The 24,982-nt window shown below is 36.1% G+C and overlaps 1 protein-coding gene across 2 annotated transcripts; it reads right to left on the bottom strand.

The window, feature by feature from the left end:
* Positions 1-178: 178 nt before the first annotated feature.
* Positions 179-22,981, bottom strand: LOC101260383 (brefeldin A-inhibited guanine nucleotide-exchange protein 1). Of its 2 annotated transcripts, none has more exons than XM_069290941.1 (11): positions 21,565-22,981; positions 8,330-8,647; positions 7,127-7,461; positions 6,598-7,020; positions 5,387-5,676; positions 4,840-5,113; positions 4,019-4,521; positions 3,603-3,924; positions 2,790-3,150; positions 1,720-2,387; positions 179-937 (listed from the first exon to the last, which is right to left on the bottom strand). In XM_069290941.1, exons 2-11 carry the CDS (start codon positions 8,379-8,381, stop codon positions 326-328), a joined length of 3,840 nt encoding a protein of 1,279 aa, XP_069147042.1. In that variant the 5' UTR covers positions 8,382-8,647; positions 21,565-22,981; the 3' UTR covers positions 179-325. The 2 variants fall into 2 exon arrangements, with proteins under 2 accessions (XP_069147042.1, XP_004231109.1); XM_004231061.5 differs by having other exon boundaries at positions 7,127-7,451; positions 21,565-22,980.
* Positions 22,982-24,982: the final 2,001 nt, after the last annotated feature.

Here is a 24,982-nt window from a genome sequence, read left to right as displayed (position 1 = left end):
CGGATGGGACCTATTTTTGTCCCCCCAATCCCGGTCCCGGTCCAAATCCCCTCTCCCCGTCCCCCGTCCCATTCCCCAGTCCCCTTCCCCGTCCCATTGCCAGCCTAAGACTCGAGAGATAATAAAAATAACAAAATAGTTAATAAAGAAAAGAGAAATGCGTTTGGAGGAACAGCAGTTAGGTTAAAATGAGGTTATCTAGTTATGTTAAAGTATGAAGGAGGTTCATGTAAGTAACCATAAAAACAAAGCTTCCAAGTAGAAGGGATCTACCATTACCAGATTTTAAATTCTGACCCAAGAACAGTTCACTAAACGGCATAGATCACAATTTCATAATAATGGGACCGATACAGGATTGGAAAAAATGGCTTAGTTCAATCTGGACCTCTCCAGAGCTATGCTCACTCCGAACAAGATCTATCATTAATGGGAACAACTGAGAAATGTACTTCCTAAAAGAATCCATTTGCCAACTGCACAGAATGCGTAGTACTGACAGAACCAAGGGAGTCCTTGCTACCAGTTCTTCCTTCTTCGCTGATCCCAAGGGAAGATTCCACTGGTATATTGCTTTATCATCTGGTTTCTTCTTGACAGAGTTCAACCCAGCACATTCCAAGTATACACGTAGAATTTCTTCACATACACCCACAAGTTCTGGTTCTATATTCTTCTCTTCGACAAATGATGGATTGCTCACAAGCAACTCATGCAAGAAATTGAGGTAATTCTGGTAGGACTCATTTTCAAAAATTACCAGCGGAGGTTCTGGTATCTCAAGGATAGAACATGCTTTTTGCAGCTCCACTTGTACAACTTTCTCAGATTTCAATTGCTGAGCATGAGAAGTGATAGCTGAATAGATTCCAAGGAGGACAGTGACAGTATCAACTGATATTGATTGCCGACACATCTTGTAGAGATCAGATGAAACCTGTACAAAAAAAAATTAGCAGCATAATAAATAAGAAGCAAGGTGAATCATGTTGTTCTCTAATTTGATGATGCCAATAGTGTATTTCACATAACTCTTCTGTAAACAGTTAGTTCATCCTACTTTGATTTGTTAACTACTCTATTGTTCAAGAACTTGTAGAAAGTAAGAGAACATGGAAACTCTTAACATACCTGTCCAAACAGTTCATAGATAAAGAAAGGAAGCTAAGAATTACCCCAAGGTTAATGCATGAACTATGTTTATTCCTATTTTAAAACTTTCAATCATGATATTGTCACACCTACTGGCTGGCAATGTAGAGGGAATGGATTGTAGTGTCTTATATTGACTTAGGCAATTAAGGGTCAATGTCCATTTATTCACTTGGTATCAAAACACAGACCCATCGATCCCATTAGAGACTCAACCCCGAACTAGATTATCTTTTATACTGGTCTTCTCATCTTTCCATATTTAATAAGCGCATTAAGACTGGTAGTTCTCATTCTGCATGTTTTTGCTATGTAAGTCAAAGAGTTTCTGAAGAAACAAGGACAGGCTACCTAGAAAATGCAGAGCAGAGAATAAGAATTATCACAGCACAAAGAAAAATGCCCATGAGCATCCATGTTTTTAACCCTTCAAAAGATCAACGTGCATCTTATCTTAATGAATAATATTCTGACCATAATGACCATGGAAACAACACCAAATAAGGTGACTAACAAGTATACACAGAGCCGCTATATGCAGTGAGTAGGGAAAGGTGCACGAAGAACCTGTATGATGCGCAACTGAGCTGCTATATGGTCCTTCATCCTTGAAACAACATATCCCGCAGTATGCAGGTTGTCATCATCTGATTCATCATATACCAATCCAGCCCCAGAAGATGTTTCCATATCACTAATAGATATCTCAATGTTGTCCATTGTTCTCAAAAGCTTCTGAAAATTGGGTAGAGTGGAATATGAAGCTTCTTTCAGAGCTAGAAAGATAACTTCCCATTCCTCTTCACAGAATTTGCCTCTCAAATCCCCTGCCAACCGCATCACAGAAGCTACCCCAGTAGCTGCAGGATCCTTGCCAGAACCTTTTATGAATCCTACCATTATAGAGACTACACTAGGCAATTCAGACCTCACAATATCAAAGAAATTAACAAACAAATCCACCAAACATTGAGCTGCCACCACAGAAGTTTCAGAGTCCCATAAGCATCCATCTGCTGGTGGTGTGTATCTGGATTTAAATGACTGGTCATATTTCACTTCAGCTTCTGGGCTATCATTTACTGGACTGAATATTGGGTAGATTACAGACTTGAAGACATTAATCCAGAATAGGCATGGGAAGAGATGGCCGTGGTCCTTCAAGATGTTGAACAGAACTTCCAATGCACTCTTTCTAATAGCTGATCGAGGATCTGAAGTCAGTCTTGATAACCCTGAAACAGTTTGGAACTTCCCAGTAAATATAAATGGGGATAATTACTATAACAGAAAACTGCCACTTCTGCTATTCCAGTTAGAAGGTTATTATATCTAGACGTCCATATGACTAAGACTTTACATGTGCAGTCCACAATTTTTTAACTATGAAATTCATTTACAGTTCAGAATATTCTCATAATCAAATTTCCTTGGGTCCTTCAGTCTTAAAGGTTATTATGCAGAAAGGAGGTGAACTAATTTGGCTTAGAAAATTGGTCATTCCACAAAAGTGTAAGGACAACCTGCTGCATTAGCAACTTGTTACTGCATGATACAACTCTTCAGGATTCACTGATAAGAATGGTTTAATGTTTCCAGAAAGGTAGAAGTATGGAAAAAAAAAAGCAACAACATACCTGTGAGCAGAGGCTCCCAGAAAGACATATAGTCATCCTTATCTGTGAAGATTAGCCCATCTGAAGCTTCTTTTTCGGCCACTGGAATGGATGAATCATTATTTTTGTTTTTCTCATTGCTAACAAGGCCCCCTTCTGCAAGTTTGACAGCACAGAAACGGAGAAAAGCAATAGCGTTGAGGCTGACATCACTGTTGAATCTGCTGTTTGTGAAGGTGATGAGGCATCTAACACAATCCGTAAAAGTCAATGCTTCAGTCTCGGTGATATAACGAAAATATTCCCGTACAATCTTTTCCATGGTTTCAAAGGCCAGCAACACAATATTCTTCCTTTCATCTGCAGCAGCAGCTGTAAAAACCTGCAAAGGTGCGTATAAAGGCCTATCACATCCCAGGTTCCGTTTCAGTACCAACCAAAAGACAACTATACGGTTAAATATTACTCCCTCTATTCCAATTTATGTCGCACCCTTCCTTTTTGATCTATCCCAAAAAAAATGTCACCTTTCCACAATTAGAAGCAAGTCAACTTAAAAAACCCTTTTACCTTTAATGAAATGATATATAGCCACAAAAATATCTGAGATTTATTTTAGACCACAAGCCTCTAAAGTCTCTTTTTCTTAGGATGAGATTAGTGTGTGTGCAAACCATACCCCTACCTTGGGAGGTAGAGAGGTGCTCAAGAAAAAGCATTTTAAAGCAGTTTGAAAAGAAGAGGAAATTCTATTGCTACCAATACTCTAGTTGTCAGCAGCTGCTAATGATTAAAAAAAAGTGTAAGCACTTGAACTAAGGATGTGATAATTACCATAAAAACACTCTTCCACCCAGATTTTACATTATTGACACGACTCAGAACCATTTGAGAAATACAACGAACTATCAACTCCCTGATTTCAGCAGAATTACTTTGTTGCATAACAATAACAAATGGTCTCAAAAATTCATTCTGAAAGTTGTAGTTCGCCAGTTCCTCTCGTTCTAAAAACTTCATAGCAAGTTGTCGTAATGAGTCCATAACAAAAATTGCAACTGAAAGATTTTCTGACAAACCAACAGCCACAAAGAACTCTGAAAGAACACTCCATATGTGGGACCACACTAATCTGATACGGTTCATGTTATAGTGCCTGCAAAATCAAGATCATACTTTCATCATATTCAAATTCTAACTTTTCTGTCTTTGTGAGGTATAATTTGATGAGTTCACAGACAGAATCTTACGCAACTTCAACAATTTTTGTAAGGCTAAATACACGAGGATCTGTCGGAGACTGTAGTTCTGACATTGAAACTTTGCAAAGGGCCTTGACAAATGCTACTATTGCTTCACTGTTCAGCCTTTGGCTATGAGCAAATATGTGATTTAGTTCAAAGTTGCCGATCTGATCAAGTAAGTTCAAGTTTGAAATGAAGTTATTTATCTGTTCTGGAGTCACCAATGTTGGAGAGTTAGCTCCAACAGCAGCACTGTCATATGAACCCCCTCTAACAACAGCAGCAACAGTTGGATTCTGGAGTGTCCCTTTTTTCTTCAGAGATGGAAATCCAGCTGACTTCAATGTTTTTTCCTCAGATTCAGAGCCCGAGGAAGTAAAAAAGGAGGAATCAGATGGCGCTCCCTCCCCCAGCAACTGCAGATGCTCAAATCGAGATAGACATGTCAATATATGCTCCCACGCTTCATGAAGATGATTCCCATCTTCAATGGCAATTGACATTATTGTCTGCATGGAAATTAAAAGGATGTTATTCTGCATGGTTTCAGATTTGTAGAAAAGCTTTTGATTGAGTTGACCATGACTTTTATAATTGAGGAATAGTTTCTTGTTACTGGTTTCTTTGTAGTGCACCAAAAAGGCTCTCTACCTTTTGGTGTATGTATGTACATGGGAGTTCTTCCCACATCAACAAAAAAAATCTTTATTCAAAAAAGGTAAATGGTGTGCATTTATTTCATGAAGACTCTTCATCTGCAACAGATTATCACTGTCTGGGCTTAAGATTGTAAATGACATGACAGAAATCAAGGAAATGGAAATTACTTTCATTGTATCAACATTTTTTTGTTTCATATCGGCCGCACAATGAAGATTAGTGAACTTTGCCATAGAGGTGACAAAAGCATCTCTCTGCGTCTGCATACCCATCACAGCTGTAATATGCACAGCATGCCTGAACCCTAGCAAACATTGAGAAGTGGCATTCTTATCATCACTCTGGTCTAGGGTGACACTGAAAGCAGCAAGCATGGGACCCCAGCAGACTTCTACCATAAATCTCAAAATAGCTGGATCTGCAATGACATAATAGACAGACCTGCAACAGGATAAGATATAAGTTTATCTGTATTTATTCACCTAAAAGAGAAAATCCGTGATACGAACACTCATGAGGCCAGCTTGACATCATGTGTAACTAAACCCTATCTATGCACACACAATATACATAGTTCTACACATTGCAGCAATTCATCGAAATGAAAAACTAATTTGTCTGCAGATGATAAAGAAAGATTCAGAATCCTATCATCATACAATCAGCACATACGAGAAGTAGATTCATAAGTCAATATGTAGAACTGAATCATACTCAGATTTTCCAGATTTTACTTTAAACTGCTCTTGAATATGCCTCACGAGAACTCCGTTTGCACCCAGTGGTTTTTCCTCTCTCTGCTTCCATACTAGATTCAGTATACCATCCAAGCCCAACAGCTTATTAAGACTATTCCCCTGCTTGTTTTGTGGCACGGAAGAATCTGCTTTCATCTTTATCTCGTTTCTCACAATTTGGTCATAAAGAGCACCCAAATAATCTTCAGGTAAATCCTTCCCGTCGTCGATCCCTCGATTGTTCCGGATAAAATCAGCTTTTGTCATCTAAATGGAGAAATACAATAGTCAAAAGAGAAGCAAATACCAATCCCACTATTTTATAAGTATCATCTACATGCATAACAAATTTAAGATGACTTGGTGCATACACTTGATATGAACACTAAGACAGACAAAAAATTACACTCTCCAACTGTAATACTGGACAGGGTTGGTCATCTGTGTTTACACAGCAGAATCAATGACCAACTATGGAAGATCGTCATCAGTCTCAGAGGCATACACAGGACAATGCCTAGCAAAATTGTTGACACTCTTTCTAGCTGGGATGAAGCTAGGATTGGGGCAAGATGAAGCTACTGGAGGAACATTGCAGCTTGCATTTGGTGGACCTCTTTGAAACAAAGGAACTCCAAATGTTTTTAGGACAGAAGTAGCACCTTACATAAGATTAAAACAGATTGTATTTTGCTTATCTGTTCCTGGTGTTCAAAGAGTTCCCCTGTAGATGCAGAATCAATCCTAGAAGTTTTATACTTTTGTTACGATTGTTCACTTTCTTAGCTGTCAGTTTTTACATTTTCTTTCGTAAAGGGCATTTTCAGTACTACTGAAGCATTGGTCTATAATACAAAGTTGTTACCTATTAAAAAAACATTTTGTTCAAAAAGTAAAACACATTTTAAATTATACATTGTATACTAATTTGTAACATATCAAACTAACATCATACAAGAAAAAATCCCTATATTACTGTTCCTGCATTGCGATCCATTCATTAATAATCCATGCATAACCTTCTAAATGAGAACACCCGTAAGGGTAAGAGATGAACGAACGTAGTAGTATTCAAAAGACAATTAGTTTTTAGAAATGAATGGTAGTAGACAACAATGGTAGAATTCAAGAATACATGCAGTGAATCATACAACTATAAGAAACACTTCAGAGAGATTCCCAGGATACCTTATCTTTCACCATGCTATTATGTGCATCTGTATTGAGCATTATCACAGAGTAAGCTAGCACATAAGCTGTATCTGCGCTGGTAAAAGAGTTGGGATTGCATTTACAAAAGCGCTCAGCAAACTTCTCCATTATACGGTCAATCTTCTGAGCTTCACCGGGTAATCTGAACCCTCGAAGGAAATATCTGATTGATTCACCAAAATTCATGCCTTCAAAATTAAAAGAATCAACATATGCATGCATAACTTTCAGAGGAAACTCCTCTCTTTCACCCAGATAATCACCAATGATGGTTGGATTCAACCCAGTGGTGTTTTTCAGAAAAGAAGCTACATCTTCTGGGGAATTCCCAATCTTTTTGGTGCTCATTAAGAAATCAATACCCTTTGAAGGCTTTCTGTTGAACAGTGAAACGCCTTTCTGCATTTGATCCATTTAGAGTTGTCAGTACTTAACGATATCTCAAGTAACACAAAGTGTATAAAAGCAGCAAATTAAGGGAATGTGCTAATGCAAGATGATAAACCTGTATTTCTAATTTATGAGCACGGCGTTGCTCCAAGGCAGCAGCACCAGAAAATTCAGAATTTGCATCCGGATGTAGCTCATAGTCTATGTTACCCTCTTCACTAACGCTGATAGCCGCTTCTGAAACTTCATGATCAGACACCTTATCTTGATTAGGGTCTCCTACCTTCAATTGTTGGTCCATCCACATCCCCATTGACTTAATAATTGTGACCAAGCATTTCACAGATTCAGAGCGAAATGTAATATCTTGGACTGGGGACAGCGTAGTAGTGGAACCGGGAGGCGGACCAAGAGCAGTCTTAAGAAGACCATTAACAGTCCTGCAAATATCTGATGGAATTAAAGCTGTTTTAATTAAATTTAGGTGATATCAACATACAAAAGAGAAAAACCATGCATGTGTATTGCTGCAAAAGAGAAAGGGCATGCATGTACATTGATGCAAAAGAGAAAAGACATGCATGTGCATTGATGCAAAAGAGAAAAAGTATTTGTAGCCAAGCAAGGGATAAGTAGGCATGCTTCCAGTCTTATTCAAAGTGACTGCTTATAAAGTTGTGTTTGCAAGCGCTAGACATACCAACAATACCACAGTAATTTGTTCAAAATTGCCAATGAGCTAAGAACACAATCTTACTCTTGAACTCACTGGTTTGAGTTCATATTCTTTATTGAACTATGTGAGAATAAGATGATCATCCTATTTCTGATCTCTGACACAGAAATATTTTATTTTATTTTTTTGAAATTGGTAACTTTCTCTGACAAATATGAGAGGCGATGCATTGATAAAGAAATGCCTATTTTAGGTGTCAAACACAATACATATGATATTCCTTCAAAGTGGGAGAATATCTAACTTATGAACTTATAAACCTAATGTTCTAACCATCAACACTATTTTATAATCGAGAAATCCCAGGGTCAGTGACGCTTCTAGATGAATAATGGGTCTGCCCCTCAACCTTTCTTTATCCATTTGACCATTAGACTTCATTTGCAACAGGGTTCGACTTTATGTGGTGAATATCAAAATCAACTAAGAAGCTTGAAAATTAATGCAATGTCAAATAAATGTTGATAACCAACTTAGAAGCTTGAAAATGAATGCAATAGTAGTTATGACTGATGAACTAAACCATTACTTAATATGATCTAACTAAACCATTAGATGAAATATAGAATTGAGAGAAAATACCTCTCAAATATGTTAGGAGCATCGACATCACAATCATAGTTGACAAATACATCAATGATAATCTGAGGATCCTTAGATATCTCCTCCAGCAATCCCAAAACAGTCATCTTCTGCAAGAAACTAGGCTGAAGCACATTCTCCAGCACACGCAAGATGAGCATGGGGAAGAAGATTCCAATTTCTGATTTCAACCCAGATCTATATTTTGATAATAAGTTCTTGAATATTGAACAAAGAAGTTGAAAGATCGTCATCACAGATAGTGCACTGTTCTTCAACAACGACAAGCACAAAAATTGCTTGATAACATTAAGAAACCTGTACTTAAAAAACAAAGTTGAGCCATAAGTAAACCTGATATCTCAGCATTTCTTTTTTCTTTTCTTTTGTGGGGGGTGGGGGGGTGGGGGGGATACGTTAACATATTTCACGAAAAAAAAAGATACATAAACATATTATTATCTTCAGTTCTTTAGAACCCAAATTCGTCAAACGACTTCTACACAAGAAAAGGGTAAAACCGCAACTCGGCATCTAGGATCGACAGATTTCTTTTTTCCTCTCAATGGGAGGAACAGTTTGTTAACACCAAACAAGAAATTATTCCAAAATTGGTCTCAGATCATAATCCAGTTGTCTTAATTAAGCTTGATAATTGGCGGATGGGGGTTGAGGGGTTCAAGGAGAAAGTGAAAATACGTTGGATCCCTTTCAAAGTCAGTAGCAGACCTGGCTACATTCTAGCTGAAAGTTAAAATGCTCAAAGGAAAATTGAAACAGTGGAGTAGAACTAACAAGGGCAACTGGAAACAGCAAAAAGAGGAGCTCCAACCAAATTGCCAGTTTGGAGACCATCCAAGATCAAAGAAGTCCTACAGATGATGAATTCTTACAGAAAACCCATCTAGCTTTGGACTTTGAGGAGGTGGCTAAAAGAGAGTGAGAAATATAAGAGAAGAATATTACTGAATTGATGTGTCTACATTATTTCACAAAGACCGTATTTATCTAAGTTGCTCGGACTCAGGTGCGGGTGTCTGATACGGGTGCGGATTTAGAGGTCGGATCTTTTATAATTTAATTTTTAAGATTTGGGATATGAATCCATGTATGGATAAGGGTACAGGGATTCACCTAAAAATAATTAAAATATATAAAATAGAGTTATAAAACCTAACTTATGAGATTCTATGTGGCAAAATTAGGAATCTCCTTTCAAACCTAACTTATGAGATACTATGTGGCAAAATTAGGAAAATCATGAAAGGAGATTAAAGGGAAAAGGGAGTGACAAGAAATCATATCTCATATATATATAAAAGAACCCTAGGCCTGCCTAATGTGGCGCCACCACAAACAAGGATTCCCTTTTAATTTATTTATTTTCAAAGCTAGTCTTCCCCTCCTCTCAAAAATCATCACAACTATCACCACCATCTTACAAAATAAACCTCCACCAAATCTTCCATGTGTATAAATATAAGCACTCCTACAAACTTACTTAAGCAATTGATCTCCAAATAGGAATACTAGGCCAAACTTAAGTTTAACCAACTGGTACCTGAATGAAATATTGGGTCAAACTATGTGAGTTAATTGGCTCAGATGTATATATAACCGTTATACCTTGAGAATTTTCTTTTTAATTTTGGAATTGTCAATGCTTCTTCTTTAATTCTATGTATACTCTTATTGTTGCATGCATTAATCTACCATTTCTCCATAATCTTACTTCACCTTTGGTGATTTGAGTTGATTATTTTTTATAACACTGAGTGAAGGTCAATCTCATTTATTAGAGCTTTGAATTGATATATGAATTGATATTTGTTCTAAATTGTTCCATTCTATTGTTACAGTCGTATGTTTTTTTATCGACATTAATTTATGCTTCTATTATTAATTGTTGCTTTTGAGTACATGCTTTAAACTTTGTTATTTATGTTTCTGCAAAGTTATTGTTATAAGTATTTGTTAGTACAGATTAAATAACATACGTTAATTGAGTATTCATGCAAGTTTTCTATATTGAAATTGTCGAAGATAATAAAAGTTCCTTGAAGATCTATACTTCCATATCTTGAAGCAAAATTCAAATTTGGTATATCATTGTATGGACATAAAGACCTTAAAAACCTTATCGCATCTTGATGTGCGGAGTGAACCAGGAAAAGAGACAAGAACTAATAAATTTTTGACATGGCTTCAAGGATGTTGTGCAGGCATCCTATAGAAGAATATGACTAGACTGAGCCTCTTTTAATTTCAAAGACATAGATAACTACACAATAAATTAATTGCTCATATTAAATATGAGGTACGTATAGATTCTCAAGTTTACTACAAGTTGTAAATACTATGCTTGAAGTAATAGATATGTTTATCGACAGTGCGATTGGAATTGAAGTGCAATTTCAAATTGAACACATCACTCAGGTATGCTGATTTTTAAATAGCACCCAAACAAACGAAATATTTTTGATGTAATATTTTTCCCTTTCAATTATATGTAATAAGTAAAAGTATTCTTCAATATGATATGTTCTCCCTTTATTTTTCTATTTTAATAATTACTTACGACACATTTAATTGGGAAACTTTAAAATGATATATGTAAAGCACAAGGTAGGGCTGAACTTTCTACACGTTAAAATTAGAATATTTGTTCACTTTTTTCAGTCTTTTAAAATTTATTTATTCATTCACCAACAATTATTTATTTATTAGGAAAACCATCAGGAGAAAATGGCCAGACTTCAATGCAAAGGTGACCTTCTGAGTGGGGAATGGTTTGAAGACCAATTTCTGGAATGAGATCTTGTTAGGTGATGTAAACCTGAGGATACTTTTTCCTGATCTGTAAATTATCAGCCTACAGCAGAATGACACTATAGCACAGATGTGGAGCCCTCAAGGTTGGGACCTTATACTCAGAAGGGCTCTAAATGATTGGGAGGTTGGAAGAGTAGCAGACCTGCTGCTTCAAACTTGTTTCCAGGCACTGTCACAGAGCCTGACAAACCAGTTTGGAGGTTGCACAGCAGAGTGGTTTTTACAGTTAAGTCATGTTATTGGGAGAGGAATACCAATCATCTTTTGACAACAATTGGCCCTGGAAGTTAAACTGGAAGATTAAGGTTCCTTTGAAAGTTGCATGTTTCACTTGGTTAGTAATTAGAAGAGCTTGTCTAACCCATGAAGTGCTACAAAGAAGAAGTATACAGATCTGTTCAAAGTGCTATACGTGCGAACAAGAGACTGAAGTAAATGGTCATTTGTTTCTGCATTGCAAGATAGCTACAGATCTAGGAACATGTTCGTTTGTGTACTCGGGGTTAACTGGACGATTCCCAAATCCACTTTTGAGGTCCTAACACACTGGCAAGGAATCAGAAAGAGAGGATCAAAAGAAGATTGCTGGAAAAATATCCCTGCTTGCATATGCTGGACGCTATGGAAAGAAAGGAATGGGAGATGTTTTGAAGGAAAGGGTAGCGGCTCACAGGAGATCAAGAAGAGATGTCTCAAGTCTTTTATATTTTTGGTGTAAGCAAAATTTTAGTGAGGAAGTAGATAGCCTTGTGGAGTTTATAAGCCAATTGTAAATTTTTGAAAGTTTGTCTTTTTGGATTTTGAGTATGATGGCACCCTCTGGGGTTTGTAAATCCCACCTCATTGATTTTGATGAGTTCTTTTGTGTGAATAAAATGTTAGCTATTAAAAAAAACAATTATTTATTTATTAGAATATTTAATATCTTGGGTTGATGTTCATTTGATTCCTCAAAAATATCACACCTAGAAGCAAAAGGATAAATTATAAAATATAACTAAAGATGACTGATTGAAGGATAAATGACAAGATGTTATAATTATCGTTTTTTTTTACATTATAAATGTTCGTTACTACGTGATCTTGTATGTAAGATGATATAATGTTTTAGTTTTAATGACGGACAATTTTACTAGTTTCTATATAAAAGGTAATCCATTTCTTTAATTTCACCTTAGCTTTTGTATTGATTACAAAAATCATTAGAACTGTCCAGACTTTCCCCATCGATTTTGGTCAAAGTACCTAAAATCGGTTGACCACATCGGACACAAATCCCACACCCAATGTAGTATCAATTTAAGGACAAATAAATAAAAACCCTAACATTATGTTTGGATCATTGTTATCCATTGTACTGTATTGTATCGTTCTTATACTTACAACGTTTGTTTTGATTGTAACCTAAATGTATCATATTGTATTGTTAAATTTCGTTGTTACATAACAATGAAAACCCTCATTTTATGGAACAACCAATTTGGTGTGTTCCCGTTGTTACTTAATTTCTTTTTTTCAATTATATATTTGCATGATATTTCAAAATACTATTTTACTCTTTATCTTAATTATTTAAATCTAGTCAAACCTCCTACCCTAGAATAATTAAGGATATTTTAGTAAGTTTAAAAATTACAATACAGTTATACGATCAAACAAACAATTAAAATGTTATTAAACAACAACAAACAATACAATCTAGCCAAACATTGTATCTACCATACAATACAATACATTATGAAACAATGGGTAACAATGATCCAAACAAAGTGTAAGATTCTAACTGGAAACTGCAGATATGCACGTTGAAGCTCGCCAAGGGCACTTGACGACTCGCCAAATGTGCACTATTCCTAGTCGTATAACTATTCCTAGTCGTATGACTATTCCTATTTCTATTCTAAGTGGGATTGAATATACCTATTCCTATTCTAACACTCCCCATCAAGTTAGTGCATACAAATAAAATGTACCTAGATTATTACAAATGCAATTAATATGACGACTGATGAGTGCTAGAAATGAGACTTTTCTCCGGCTAGAATAGTGGAAGAGGGAGATACACCCACCACAACCTGGACTAAGGATGGTGGGTCCTCTACACCTCTGGTCGAAAAAAAGTTTAGGACCATCGGAAACCATTGTGGTGGTTGGATCGAACCAGATGAAGAGGTAAAGCTTCATAACCATCTCGAATGGGCAAGAATTCGTGTGCAAGGAGATGGTTCGAAAATCCCTAAGGAAGTGTCCATCAGAAGTGCCGGCATGATTTCAGATGTGGACTAAAACGCCAGCGAAGCTTTACACTGGATAAGACAAAGGATCCAATTCTTCACAGTCCAACAGATTTCAGTTATTTGCCCACTGATGGCTTTCTGTTAGCTAGTAATTTGTTAGGTCTTTGCCTTTTCTTATTACTTGTAATGGGGGAGTCTCCCTTATTTATGCTTCCTAGAATCTCTGTATTGAGAGGAGTCCTTCTCCGTAGGTACATAGAAGCTAGGCAGCATCTCTCTTCTACGGGGATGAGTTGACTATCCTTAGTAGGAAAGTTGACATGTGCACCACCTTAACCTTGGAGGAAAGGTTTATGTCCCCCTCTATGTATCTTTTTGTTTATCTATGATAAGGCCTAGGGGTGTTGCTAAGCCTCAGACCCCTCCAAGGGTCGTTAAAATAAAAAATAAAGTCACATGCTTCTTTGGTCCAACAGGTTTCAATTATTTACCCAAGGAAAATAAGGGAAAACTTGTGATTGACAGACTGAAGTCATATGCTTCTGATTTTGCCAGTACAAGTGGATTTAGAAATCTCTCATATACACAGGTGGGTCGGATTCTGTCTGCAAATGAAATTGGGCCAATTTCTTTTGAAAATAAAATCCCAATTTCAATTGAAGAAAATTCCAATGAAAAGCAGAAGTGGTCAGGCGAGGAGCATGTGAGACTAATTAAAAGACTTAAGCAATCCAAAATTGAAACCTTATGATTTCTTGAAGACATTGACAACAACTCGACACCTTAAGCATGATGGAGGAGGAGATCAAAATGGGAATTCCAAACATGCAAACAGAGGCAGCAGTCGACCGAACTCTATAGGCAGAAATAAATTACTCACAGAGAGAGAGTTGATGATACAAGGGCTTGTGAATCAGAAGAAGCAGAAAGGGATTTACAAATCCAACCGATGATAGACGCAGAGACTGTGAATATTCAATCACCCAGCACCCAAGAAGCAGTGGACAAAGAAGCTTCAAATTGGGTTAACACTCATATTTTAGAGCAACACCAATGGGTAGCTTTTGTAGGTTTCGAGAAAGAAACACTAGCTCTTCTTATGAGAAATGATGAAAGGAAAACGGATTAAAAAAAGGCCAAGAGAAGACAATTACAACCCTAAAAAGTAGAGGGATTGGCAAGAATGAGTTAAAACTCTGAAATCTAACATGACTGAAGAGGTAAATGGGGTCAAGAACAATGAAAGAAATTCATCTTGACTTATACATGAAAGTCAAATTAATCAATTGGAATGTAAAGGGGCTCAATAGACATAGTAGAAGAGTACTGATCAAAAGTTTATTTCAGAAGTGGAAGGCAGGCATATATTGCTTGCAAGAAATAAAAGTACATACGAGAGTAGAAGACTTAGCCAAACAGCTTTGGTCATGCAGATGGATGAAATGTGGGTATATGGAGGCAGAAGGTAGCAAAAAGAGATCTTAATCATGTGGGACAGTAAGAACTGGAGGGGGACTCAAGTCGAGATGGGCAAACATTTTGTAACCTGTGAATTCATCTCAACTCAAAACTCCTTCACATGGTACTTGACATGAGTGTATGCTCCACATACCAAAGAAGAGAAATCAATTTGATGGGAAGAGATATCTACCGTTACAGAATTATGTGGGGGACCTTGCGTGGCATGTGGCAATTTCAACACAATAAGAAATATGAGGAAGATGAGGAAGAGGGTGCAACAGAATCACTAATGTCATGACAAATTTTACAAGCTGAATTGAAGAAATGGAACTGCATGATCCTCAGATAAGTGGATGAATATTCACATGGTTCAGAGGAGTCAATCATCCTAGTGCGGCCAGACTCGATAGATTCTTGTTCTCTGTGGAGTGGGAGGGGAGCTTTAAGAACATTAGACAAAAGTTTCCTTAAGCAATGTCTGATCACTTTCAGATGTGGAGATAAGGACTTAAAAGATCAACTTTAAGTTTGAAAATTGGTGGTTAAAAGTGGAGGGGTTAAAGGAATTGGTACACTCATGGTGGAATGAGTTCACTGTGGAAGGTGTTCCAGATACAAGCTAAATGTTAAACTTAGAATGCTCAAGTAGAAACCACAAATCGGAGCAAAACCAATTTCGAGGAAATGATCAACAAAAGAAAGAGTTCACTAGAAGAATTGGCAGGAATTGACCTATCAATAGAATGTAGGAACCTGTCTTGAGGAAGAAATGATGGTAAGAGCAACCATTGTAGTTGAATTGGAAGATATGGGTAAAAATGAGGAAGCAAAATGGAGACATAAATCTAGAGTGTTGCGGTTGAAGTAGGGTGGCAACAACACATAGTTTTTCCAAAGAATGACAACTTCTCACAAAAGATTTAACACTATTGACAAATTAGTGGTTAGAGGAGAAGAAATTGTAAAACCTGATGAAATCAAGACTGCTATGATTGAGTTTTATAAAAGACTTCACTCAAAACCAAAAAGTTGGAGGCCAGGTTTTGACATGATAGATTTGACTTCAAAGACCTTTTTCTAAAGAAGAGGTGTTGAATGTAATCAAGCAATGTGATGGAGAAAAAGCCCTAGCTCGCGTGGTTTAACAATGTGTTTCTTCAAATTTTGTTGGGACTGTAAAGAAGAATCAAAATAGCAAAGACGAGCCTGGTTGAAAGGCTTTGATGTTGAGAGAGGGTGGTGACAGTTTGGAGGTATCACACCTACAATATGCAGATGATACCCTAATTTTTTATGATGCTGAGGAACAACAACTAAAATATCTGTGAGGGTTATACTAAGTCTATTTGATGGGATGTCTGGAGGAAGAGCTTAGTGTATCCAGTCAATGAAGTCACAAATATGAACTGCCTAGCAACAATCCTTACTGGGGAAATTGGTATCTGCCAACAAATTACTTGGGCATGACTCTAGGTGAAAACTCCAACTCTGTTGATATATGGAATGACGTGATGGAGAAGTGTGAAGAGAAATTGGCTAGATGGAAAACTCAAAATCTGTCCTTCGGAGGTAGACTGATTCTCATCAATTCAGCCTTAGATTCGTTGCCAACATACATGATGACCTTGTTCCCAATACCAGCAAGAGTCGTCAAAAGATTAGACGGAATCAGGAGAAAATTCGTATGGCATGGCAACAAGGAATGGGAAGGCTTCAATTTGGTGAAGTGGAAAGTGGTGATAACTATCAAGAAGGTTAACGGTATGAGGATAAAGAACTTGAAGGTACAAAGTAAAGCTCTCAGAATAAAATGGTTGTGGAAGTTCGCCAATGAAAATTAGATGCTATGAAAAATATGAAGGTGAAGATATGCGAATGACCAAAGAAGTGACTACACCTTATGGAGTGAGTTTGTGAAATCAATAAGAGACATGTGGGATGAAGTTGAGAGTAATGCAAGGATCAAAGTTGAAGATGGAAGCAAGACAAGATACTGGAAAGATGAGTGGCATGAAAAGGAAACCTGGAAGTACTTTTCCCTGACATACACAATATAGTTTTGGGACAGCACAATACTATAGCACAGTAATGGACAAATCAAGGGTGGAGCTTCAATGTCAGAAGACAATTTAATGACCGGGAAACAACAAGAGTGGCAGAATTTCTCCAAAGACAATTTAATGACTGGAAAATAGCAAGAGTGGTAGAATTTCTCAACACTGTGGAAGCTTTTTAATGGGCTACAAACAGGGGAAGACGTTATGTGGTGGAAGGGAAATAGAAGAGGGGAATTCAAAATTAACTCAGCCTATAAGTTGATAGATCGAACAAACCAACAAACATACAGTTGGCCATGAAAACAAATATGGAGAAGCAAAATACCTCATGAAATCTCATGCTTCAAATGGTTATTGGCCAAAGAAGCTGCTCTGACTCAAGATAACTTGAAGAAAAGAGGGATAACCTTATGCTCTAGTTGTTTTCTTTGTGGGGAAGCATTAGAGACAATGAACCATATGTTCCTACAATGAAGTATACCCAACAACTACGGAGGATTTTTTTGAACCTCAAAGGCATCTACTGGCATCCCAGGAAGGTGTCAGAGGCTTTGAAGAATTGGGAGGCAATAGGGTGAATGCAAAGCACAGAAAAATATGGAGAATCATCCTAACAAGTATATGGTGGACTATTTGAAAAGAAAGGAATTCTAACTGTTTCGAGGGCATAGGGAATGATGTCCAGACAATCAAGTTAAATTGCATTTTAATGAAATGTTTTTAGTATAATCAAGTATACTCCAATGACACTATATCAGTAATTGATGTTTTAGACTCAATATAGACTTCACAAGTGGAAAAGGAGACATTAGTATATAATGGTTGCAGTACTTTTTGGATATAATACAAAGCTACATATTTCCAAAAAAAATTAACCTTAGAAATTAGAGAAAGAAGATTGCTAAAGATAAAATCAAGATGGAAGGTTAAAAGAATGAGTTATGAGATCTTATCAAGAGGAAAAATGAGGGGAGTCAGAGGGGCAGCATGAGAAAAGGACTTGCACCAAGGGAGAAAAATGAAATAAGAGGAAGTAAAATTAGAGTTAAACCATAAGAATATCCAAAAAAAAATAGCTGGAAATATTGGTGGCAAATGGGCGGGTTAGGTAAAATTTAGGCAAAATAAAAATGAATCGACATAAAATGGACACTAATTCAACCCGTCAATATTTCATATGGGTAAAATTGGGTTGGATACAAGTTTACCTATATCTACACGAGTATAGTACTTCACTTTAGAATTAAACATGGATAAAATATTTTAATCTTCTTTTAGATGAAAAATATTGAAAATACTTTATTTATTTATTTTTTTAAACTGGTAATTTTGTGTCTATTGATAGAAACATAAAAGTACATGGGTTGTACTTGGGCCATATTTACAATTAAATCCATCTCATGTCTATAATGAGCCTAACACATCGATAATAGATACAAGATCATTAGACCGAATCTGATTACACCTAAAACATAGAATAAATATACAATTCAATTTGATCTATTCTATACTATTTTCTATGTTCTCAAAACACCTAGCATTTCTCTTCACCATATGTTGGCTGGTATGATTCTCCACCTACTTCTGCTTCTTGCAAGAACCCCAACTTCGTTTTTTGGGTGAAGTAATTAAATTGCATTAGAAAGGCATCACGAAGATGCAACGGTTACAACTAAAAACAAAGTTGCTTCAAACATGAAAATACATGAAGCTAAATGTGCAAAAACCTGTAAAGCAGTCGAACCCCAACTTTGAAGGGCCTCTATGACCTTGTGTGGCATAGTCCAGAAGAAACCTTTAAGGTTTATGAATAGCCTCCAAAGCTGACATATGGTCTTGCAGTTAAGGTACAAATGTCGAACAGTTTCTGCTTGTTCTCTGCAAAAAACGCATCTCAGACATAAAATTATTCCCTTTTTCAGAAGATAATCTTATGTAAGGACTGCTTCCTTGGGTAGGAGCCAAATAAAACATGATACCTTGTAGGGTATATTCACTTTCCATATAGTTTTATGGGGCCAATTGACATTATGTTGATTGTGACTATTCAACCATCTATATGTTTTGCCTACCCTGAAGGTTCCTCCGTCACTCCCTGCCACAAAAGCTCATCTTCCCCTTTTTGGGTTCCTTTAAACTGGCGAATAGTGTTAAGAAAATCTGCAACTCTTGTGATTTCCAAGTCATTTACTTGTCTTCTAAAACTGATTTTCCACCCATCAGGTGTCCACATTACGGCAGTTGTTCTTTGTTGATTTAACATTAAGTTGTGGATATCTGGGTAGATATTCCTCAGAATCCCCATCTCATGCCAATCATTTCCCCAAAAGCTTGTCTTTTCCCCATTTCTAACCTAAATCTTGGTTTTGATCTTGAAATCATCCCACAAGGCCCCTACAGATCTCCACAAATTCACTCCATATGGGGAAAATACTTCCTTCGTCATCCACCTATTCTCTTCTTCATACTTGGCTTTGATGACTTTTCTCCATAATGGATGTTTGCCGTTAACATATTTCCACAACCATTTAATTTTGAGGGCCTTGCTATGATTCTGCAAAATTTTAATATCCAAACGCCCATACCTTTTTTCTATTATCAGATCATTCCACTTAACCATATTGTAACCCTTTTTGTCCTTGTTCCTTGCCATAAGAACTTCCTTCTGATTCAGTCCAATCTATTTGTGACCTATGACCCCTATTGGAATGGGAAATAAAGACATCATGTAAGTAGGCATAGCATCTATGACTTAGTTAATTAGAGTAAATCTTCCTCCAACAAACAAGTATTGTCATTCAGTTTCTTCTCACACTTTTCTATTACACTACTCCAGATCTCTATAAGACATTAATTTAGCACCCAAAGGCATCCCAAGGTATGTAGTTAGGAGAGCCCCAACTTATCCACCTAGGAATATATTTAGTGCCTCCATGTTGTGTACTTCATTAATGGGATAAAGAAAACTCTTTCTCCAATAAATATGCAACCCAGAGATTTCTTCAAACAGGACCAATATTATATTACTCTCAGATATTTGAGTTGTTCTTCTGCCCCACAAAAAAAAATTCTTACTTTTTTTAGTTTATTGTATCATCAAAGTCATAAAAATATTTGTATGACTTCTAAAAAAAGGTTAGCAAGTTGGTGCAAAAATGTTTAACTGACCAAGGGCATAATACTATTAGATGATTACTTTGCCGATTATCCATACATATTGAGTGTCACTTGACTCTTTCCCTACTATGTAACACAAATATTAGATCATACAAAGGATTTTAGTGAGAAAGTGAATCTAATGAGAAAATCCCACCTTTATGAATTGGACGGTAACGATATCTCTTACAAAGATGAGAAACTTGAGGGCTTACCATGAGATTATGGTGGGATATACTTAGATGGCTTTGCACTCCTTGGGTGATGCCAAGAACTGTGAAAGACAAAGGGCCTAAATGTGGTTTCGATTGCATTAATGTGGGTAATTTGGAGAGAGAAATAGGAGAGCTATGCAGGTGGCCAGGTGTAGAATCAAGTTTCTTGCAGTTGAGTAGTCTCCGATCTCTTATTTTGTTTTGGTGTAAATAGAAAGTTACTTATTGTTTTAGAGTTTGTAGAGTATCATATTTTGTGAAGTCTTGATATGTTGATATAACCTTTGTAGACGGCCATTTTGGCCATGTTTATGAATGAAAATACTTTAACCTCATCAAAAAAATGAAGATGAGGAACTTATGGGCAAAAGATGTGGTTTTTTCACAAGGCCCTGATAGGGAAATGGATTTGAAAACTTGACACCAACAACCAAGCACTTTGGAGAAGGATGTAGAAGAGAAATATAGGATTGTAAAAGGTAGAACCAACAACCAAGCATTTTGTCTTTTTGCCTTATGGGGGAGGCCTATAAAAAAGTACATCAAAACCTCTCTAATTAATACTAGATAAATTAATAAACTCTTTAAGAAAATATTTCTCCAGTGGAAACAATATCGATTTTGATACGATAATAAGACAATCATGGTAAAGACAAAGAGTTGCATAGTGGTCAATAAAGTGGAGACTAGAGTTTATATCCTGGTAAAGACAAGAAATACTAGGTAATTTCTTCCAATATGTCAAAGTCTTTGTGAGCAGAGTTACTAGAAAGTTGTGTTAGAGGAAGGTAGTAGGTACTCAAGCCAATCTATACACCAAGTCTTCAATAACAACATACCCAGTGTAATCCCACGAGTTAGATCTGGTCAAATTGTACAAATGTAAGGTATTAATGGCAAACTAGTACAAATATAATCCACTCTAGGACAATATTAACTTCATGAGCTCTACCACTCAGTCCTTATGTTACTTCTTTCAACCTTCATCCTTCATGTAAGAACAAAAATACATTCTACACCATTAGAGATTTTCTTCAATGGGAGGCAAACTATCATATTTATTCACTAGATTTTCATTGTAGACAAAAAAACTATAGAATTTCCAATTATTAAGGAATTGGAAAAAATTATTGTCAAACTGGTGACAATGGTTAACTTCTCGACTCACAAAACTAGTTTCCCTGGCCATGTGATCAGCAGTCCAATAGGCAGACCACTGTGTACTAAAAAAAAAATATACAAGCAATCAGCAAATGTAGTAATAGAAATGAAATAACCTCTCATTTGAGCGCCAAATAGGACCAGCATTATCCATGATAACCTTTAGGAGCTCCAATGATAGTACTTTCCCCCTTAACAAAATATTGTCATCTGCGTGCTCTTGTGATGAAAACTTCATAGACAACTTGCACAAATTCTTGAAGAGCATGAACCCATCCTCTCTAATCTTACTATAACCACTCAGATCAGCTCCTTCACCCGGCTCTCCATCAATGAGCTCACCCTTCTTTTCACTGTTGTCATTCTCCAACTGCAAACACAACTTTGATTCAGCAATGCCTTCTTTGGACTTGACATCCACAATCTCATTAAGGAAATTCTGGGCGATCTGTATGGAGCTTCCCTCGTTCAAATTTCTATCCGTGAACTCCAAGAGTTCAGCTACAGAGACGGTCTTGAAGTCCACTATCATGGAATTCTCCTCCACTCTGGTGAAAACAATTATCATCATCTGAGCAAGAACGGACTTGGCACAGATCTGATTGGTGCCATTCATTCCCCCGAGATAGACATTGTAACAAGACCTAACAATATGGACAAGGCAATCACCTCTGACAAGCACGTAGGGAGATCGAATGGCAGAGAGCAAGACCCTGAGTACAGCTAGCTCGATGGCTTCGTCCCCAAGAGCCCCGCACTTACAGACGGAATCTATTAGGCGGAAAATGTGGGAGTGGGAACTTGGGTTATGGCTGGGGCTGGGGGTAGGAGTGGGGGTGTCGATCTCGCAGCGGATCAAGCCCAAGGAGAACAACCTGAAGGAGCAATCGAGTGCAGGTTCAACAACTTTAGGAGAGGAAGAATCAAGAGCCATGATGAGGGGTTGCAAGACGAAATCGGCATCAGAAGTAGAGAGACCATAGAGAGGGGTGCAGGAAGCTGGATCGACAGGGTCGTCAACTACGGAATCAAGCTTGTCGAGAGCGGACTTGCAGGCGGCGACGAGCTGCGAGTGTTTCCTCCAGGCGACGTTCTTGATGATCTTATCAAGAGACGGACCTAGTACCCAGCCACAGCGGGAAGGACCGCCTAGCGCTTGAGATGCTGACATGTTGCCTCACCTCTTCATCAATATATGTGAACTTTGCAATCCAGAAACGGCAACTATTCGTGGTGGGATATCTCAAAGGAAGAATGGCGTTCTGCTCCTACGACTTCGACGCCTAGAACCGACACATGCCCGGATCTGAATGCACTTGTGTTCGCAAAATGAAAGAGAGTACCAGGAAGATCACACTTGCTTCAGGCCCATATGTGTAAATGCGTTCTTTTGGCCTTTTTGGTAGATTCTATTAACATAATAAATAAATAAGTATAAATAATAAGAATCGTGTAACATCTAAATTACATCATATTTCTACTAATTTTTAATTTATAAATCCCTTATAAAATGAGGTAGTCGTATATATACCTATCGTCAGGATACATATGTGATACATTCTAAATAACTTTTTATTGAGCTTAAAAAGGAACAAATCAAATAAAATTTATTTTACTTATTTTAATTTTCTTAATTAATACGTCTAAATATATTTTTATTTTTTTTAATCTCCTTAATTAACGCCTAATTGATTCTTATCAGTTCATATCCCAATATGTAATAAATTTACAAATATTAAATTTCTAATTTACATCTTCTTCATTAAACAACCATTAATGTAAAAAAAAGTGATAATCTTAGAAAATTCGAAAAAGTTGTTGATCAAAGAGATAAATATCAATTTTATTGAGATGCTCAAAAAATTGGGTGAATGAGGTGAATTATGAAGGTTACAAAATTAATGCCCATTCAAAATTGATAAGATTTAAGATAAATATTTTCATCTTACCGAGTCATTCAGCAGTCTGAAAAACTGAGATTAGATATGAATGATATCAAAGTGAAAGTGAAGCAAATGTATAAGGATAAAACAATTTTAATGAGTGTAATGGCAAAATACAAAATAAAGCATAATTTTAATTTTTGAATTAAAAGATCTGATAAAAAAGGTTTGTGATATTGTAGTACTGTGTTGTGTATCAAATCATCTGCTATATTATGTGTTGTAGGTTTATGCATTATATATTTTGTATCTTGTATATGTTTTGCATATATTAATGTTTGTAATTGAATTGCAATGTGTGTTTAGTACAATTTATAAGTGCATGTGTTGTAAGTTTGAAAATATATAGTAATTTGTTTGTGATGAATTATTTTGTATATGAATAAATTCGTAAAGCTACATTATATGTTGCAAGTTGATACATTACATATATTTTTATTAGACACATTATATAATCATAAGCTTTCCTTGTACGTGTTGAATTTTGTGATATGATTTTCTTGATGTGTTTTTAAAAATGTATCGGATACATTTCATGTAAGTTGTAAATATATCATTTTATAGGGGAGTGTCGTAATAATTTAATTTTATGAATTATGTCAATTTCTCTATTTATAAGACACAATTATTAAAGTGCATACAATATAAATGGGTATGTATCTTGTTGTTTTGTTGTGCTTTCTTGTAAATATTTATGTGATACGTGAGTTCGTAGCATTTGTAAGTTATTTGATGTAATTGCAATTATGTATTGATCAATTCACGAGTCTATTTTGAAAGAAATTGTGTTGCCACCAAGATACAAGAGGATGCCTGGACGATCAAGAGGAAGAAAAATGCATATAAAAAGCTAACAACAAATATAAATTGTTGTGGATACTGTGGGCTAGAAGGTCACAACAGATGGACTTGTACTTATTTATTAGAATACGTTGATGTTTCACTTTATAATTTTCCACTATAACAAGTATAGACACTTCAATGTATTGTGTTTTTATGTATTTTCAATACAATATATTGAAATGTTGCTATTATAAAATATAAATTTGTTTAGGTTTGTGTTCAATTATGATTGATGATGATTTAATAACATTGTCAAATTATTAACATTTGTAAATATGATAAAATGTACACGTAATGAATGATTTTGTTGAATTTTGATAAATAATGTATCTAATACATCATGTGCAAAAATAGTGTAACTTAGTCTTTTTAGCATCGTATCTCCATAATAATGCTTAAAATCGTGTGTGAAGATAATTAGCTCGAAAATCATTTGAAGTGATGTTGATTTCATTACTAAGGAACTCAACAAAAGTAGCTATAAAAAAGTGAATCATCATGAGAAACATGTCAAGTTAATTATATGATGCATAATTATAACTACAAAGTATCTTAATGTTTAATTGAAACATAATGATGAAAAAGAGTAACTAATTTTTTATACAAATTAATAAATTTGACGGATATTTATATTTGATACTAAATGTCCACTAAAACATAATATAAAAATTGGGCTAAAAATTATCCAACACTTAAATATACAAATAATGAATTATAGTAGTAACTTGCGATGTATCTTATGTGTGTA

This window comes from Solanum lycopersicum, chromosome 1, assembly GCF_036512215.1.
Source record: "Solanum lycopersicum chromosome 1, SLM_r2.1".
Classification (NCBI taxonomy): Eukaryota; Viridiplantae; Streptophyta; class Magnoliopsida; order Solanales; family Solanaceae; genus Solanum; species Solanum lycopersicum.
Note: the sequence above shows the minus strand (reverse complement) of the source record. Positions and strands in the feature narration are given on the sequence as shown.

What these genes read in the sequence shown, in the direction of transcription:
- LOC101260383 (XM_004231061.5), bottom strand. Translation starts at nt 22,619, where the DNA reads ATGTCAGCATCTCAAGCGCTAGGCGGTCCTTCCCGCTGTGGCTGGGTA. An exon ending in CTCATAAATTAGAAATACAG is followed by an intron (nt 7,021 to 7,126) that starts GTTTATCATCTT and finishes GATCAAATGCAG; the next exon opens with AAAGGCGTTTCACTGTTCAA. An exon ending in AAAATGTTGATACAATGAAA is followed by an intron (nt 4,522 to 4,839) that starts GTAATTTCCATT and finishes ATTTCCATGCAG; the next exon opens with ACAATAATGTCAATTGCCAT.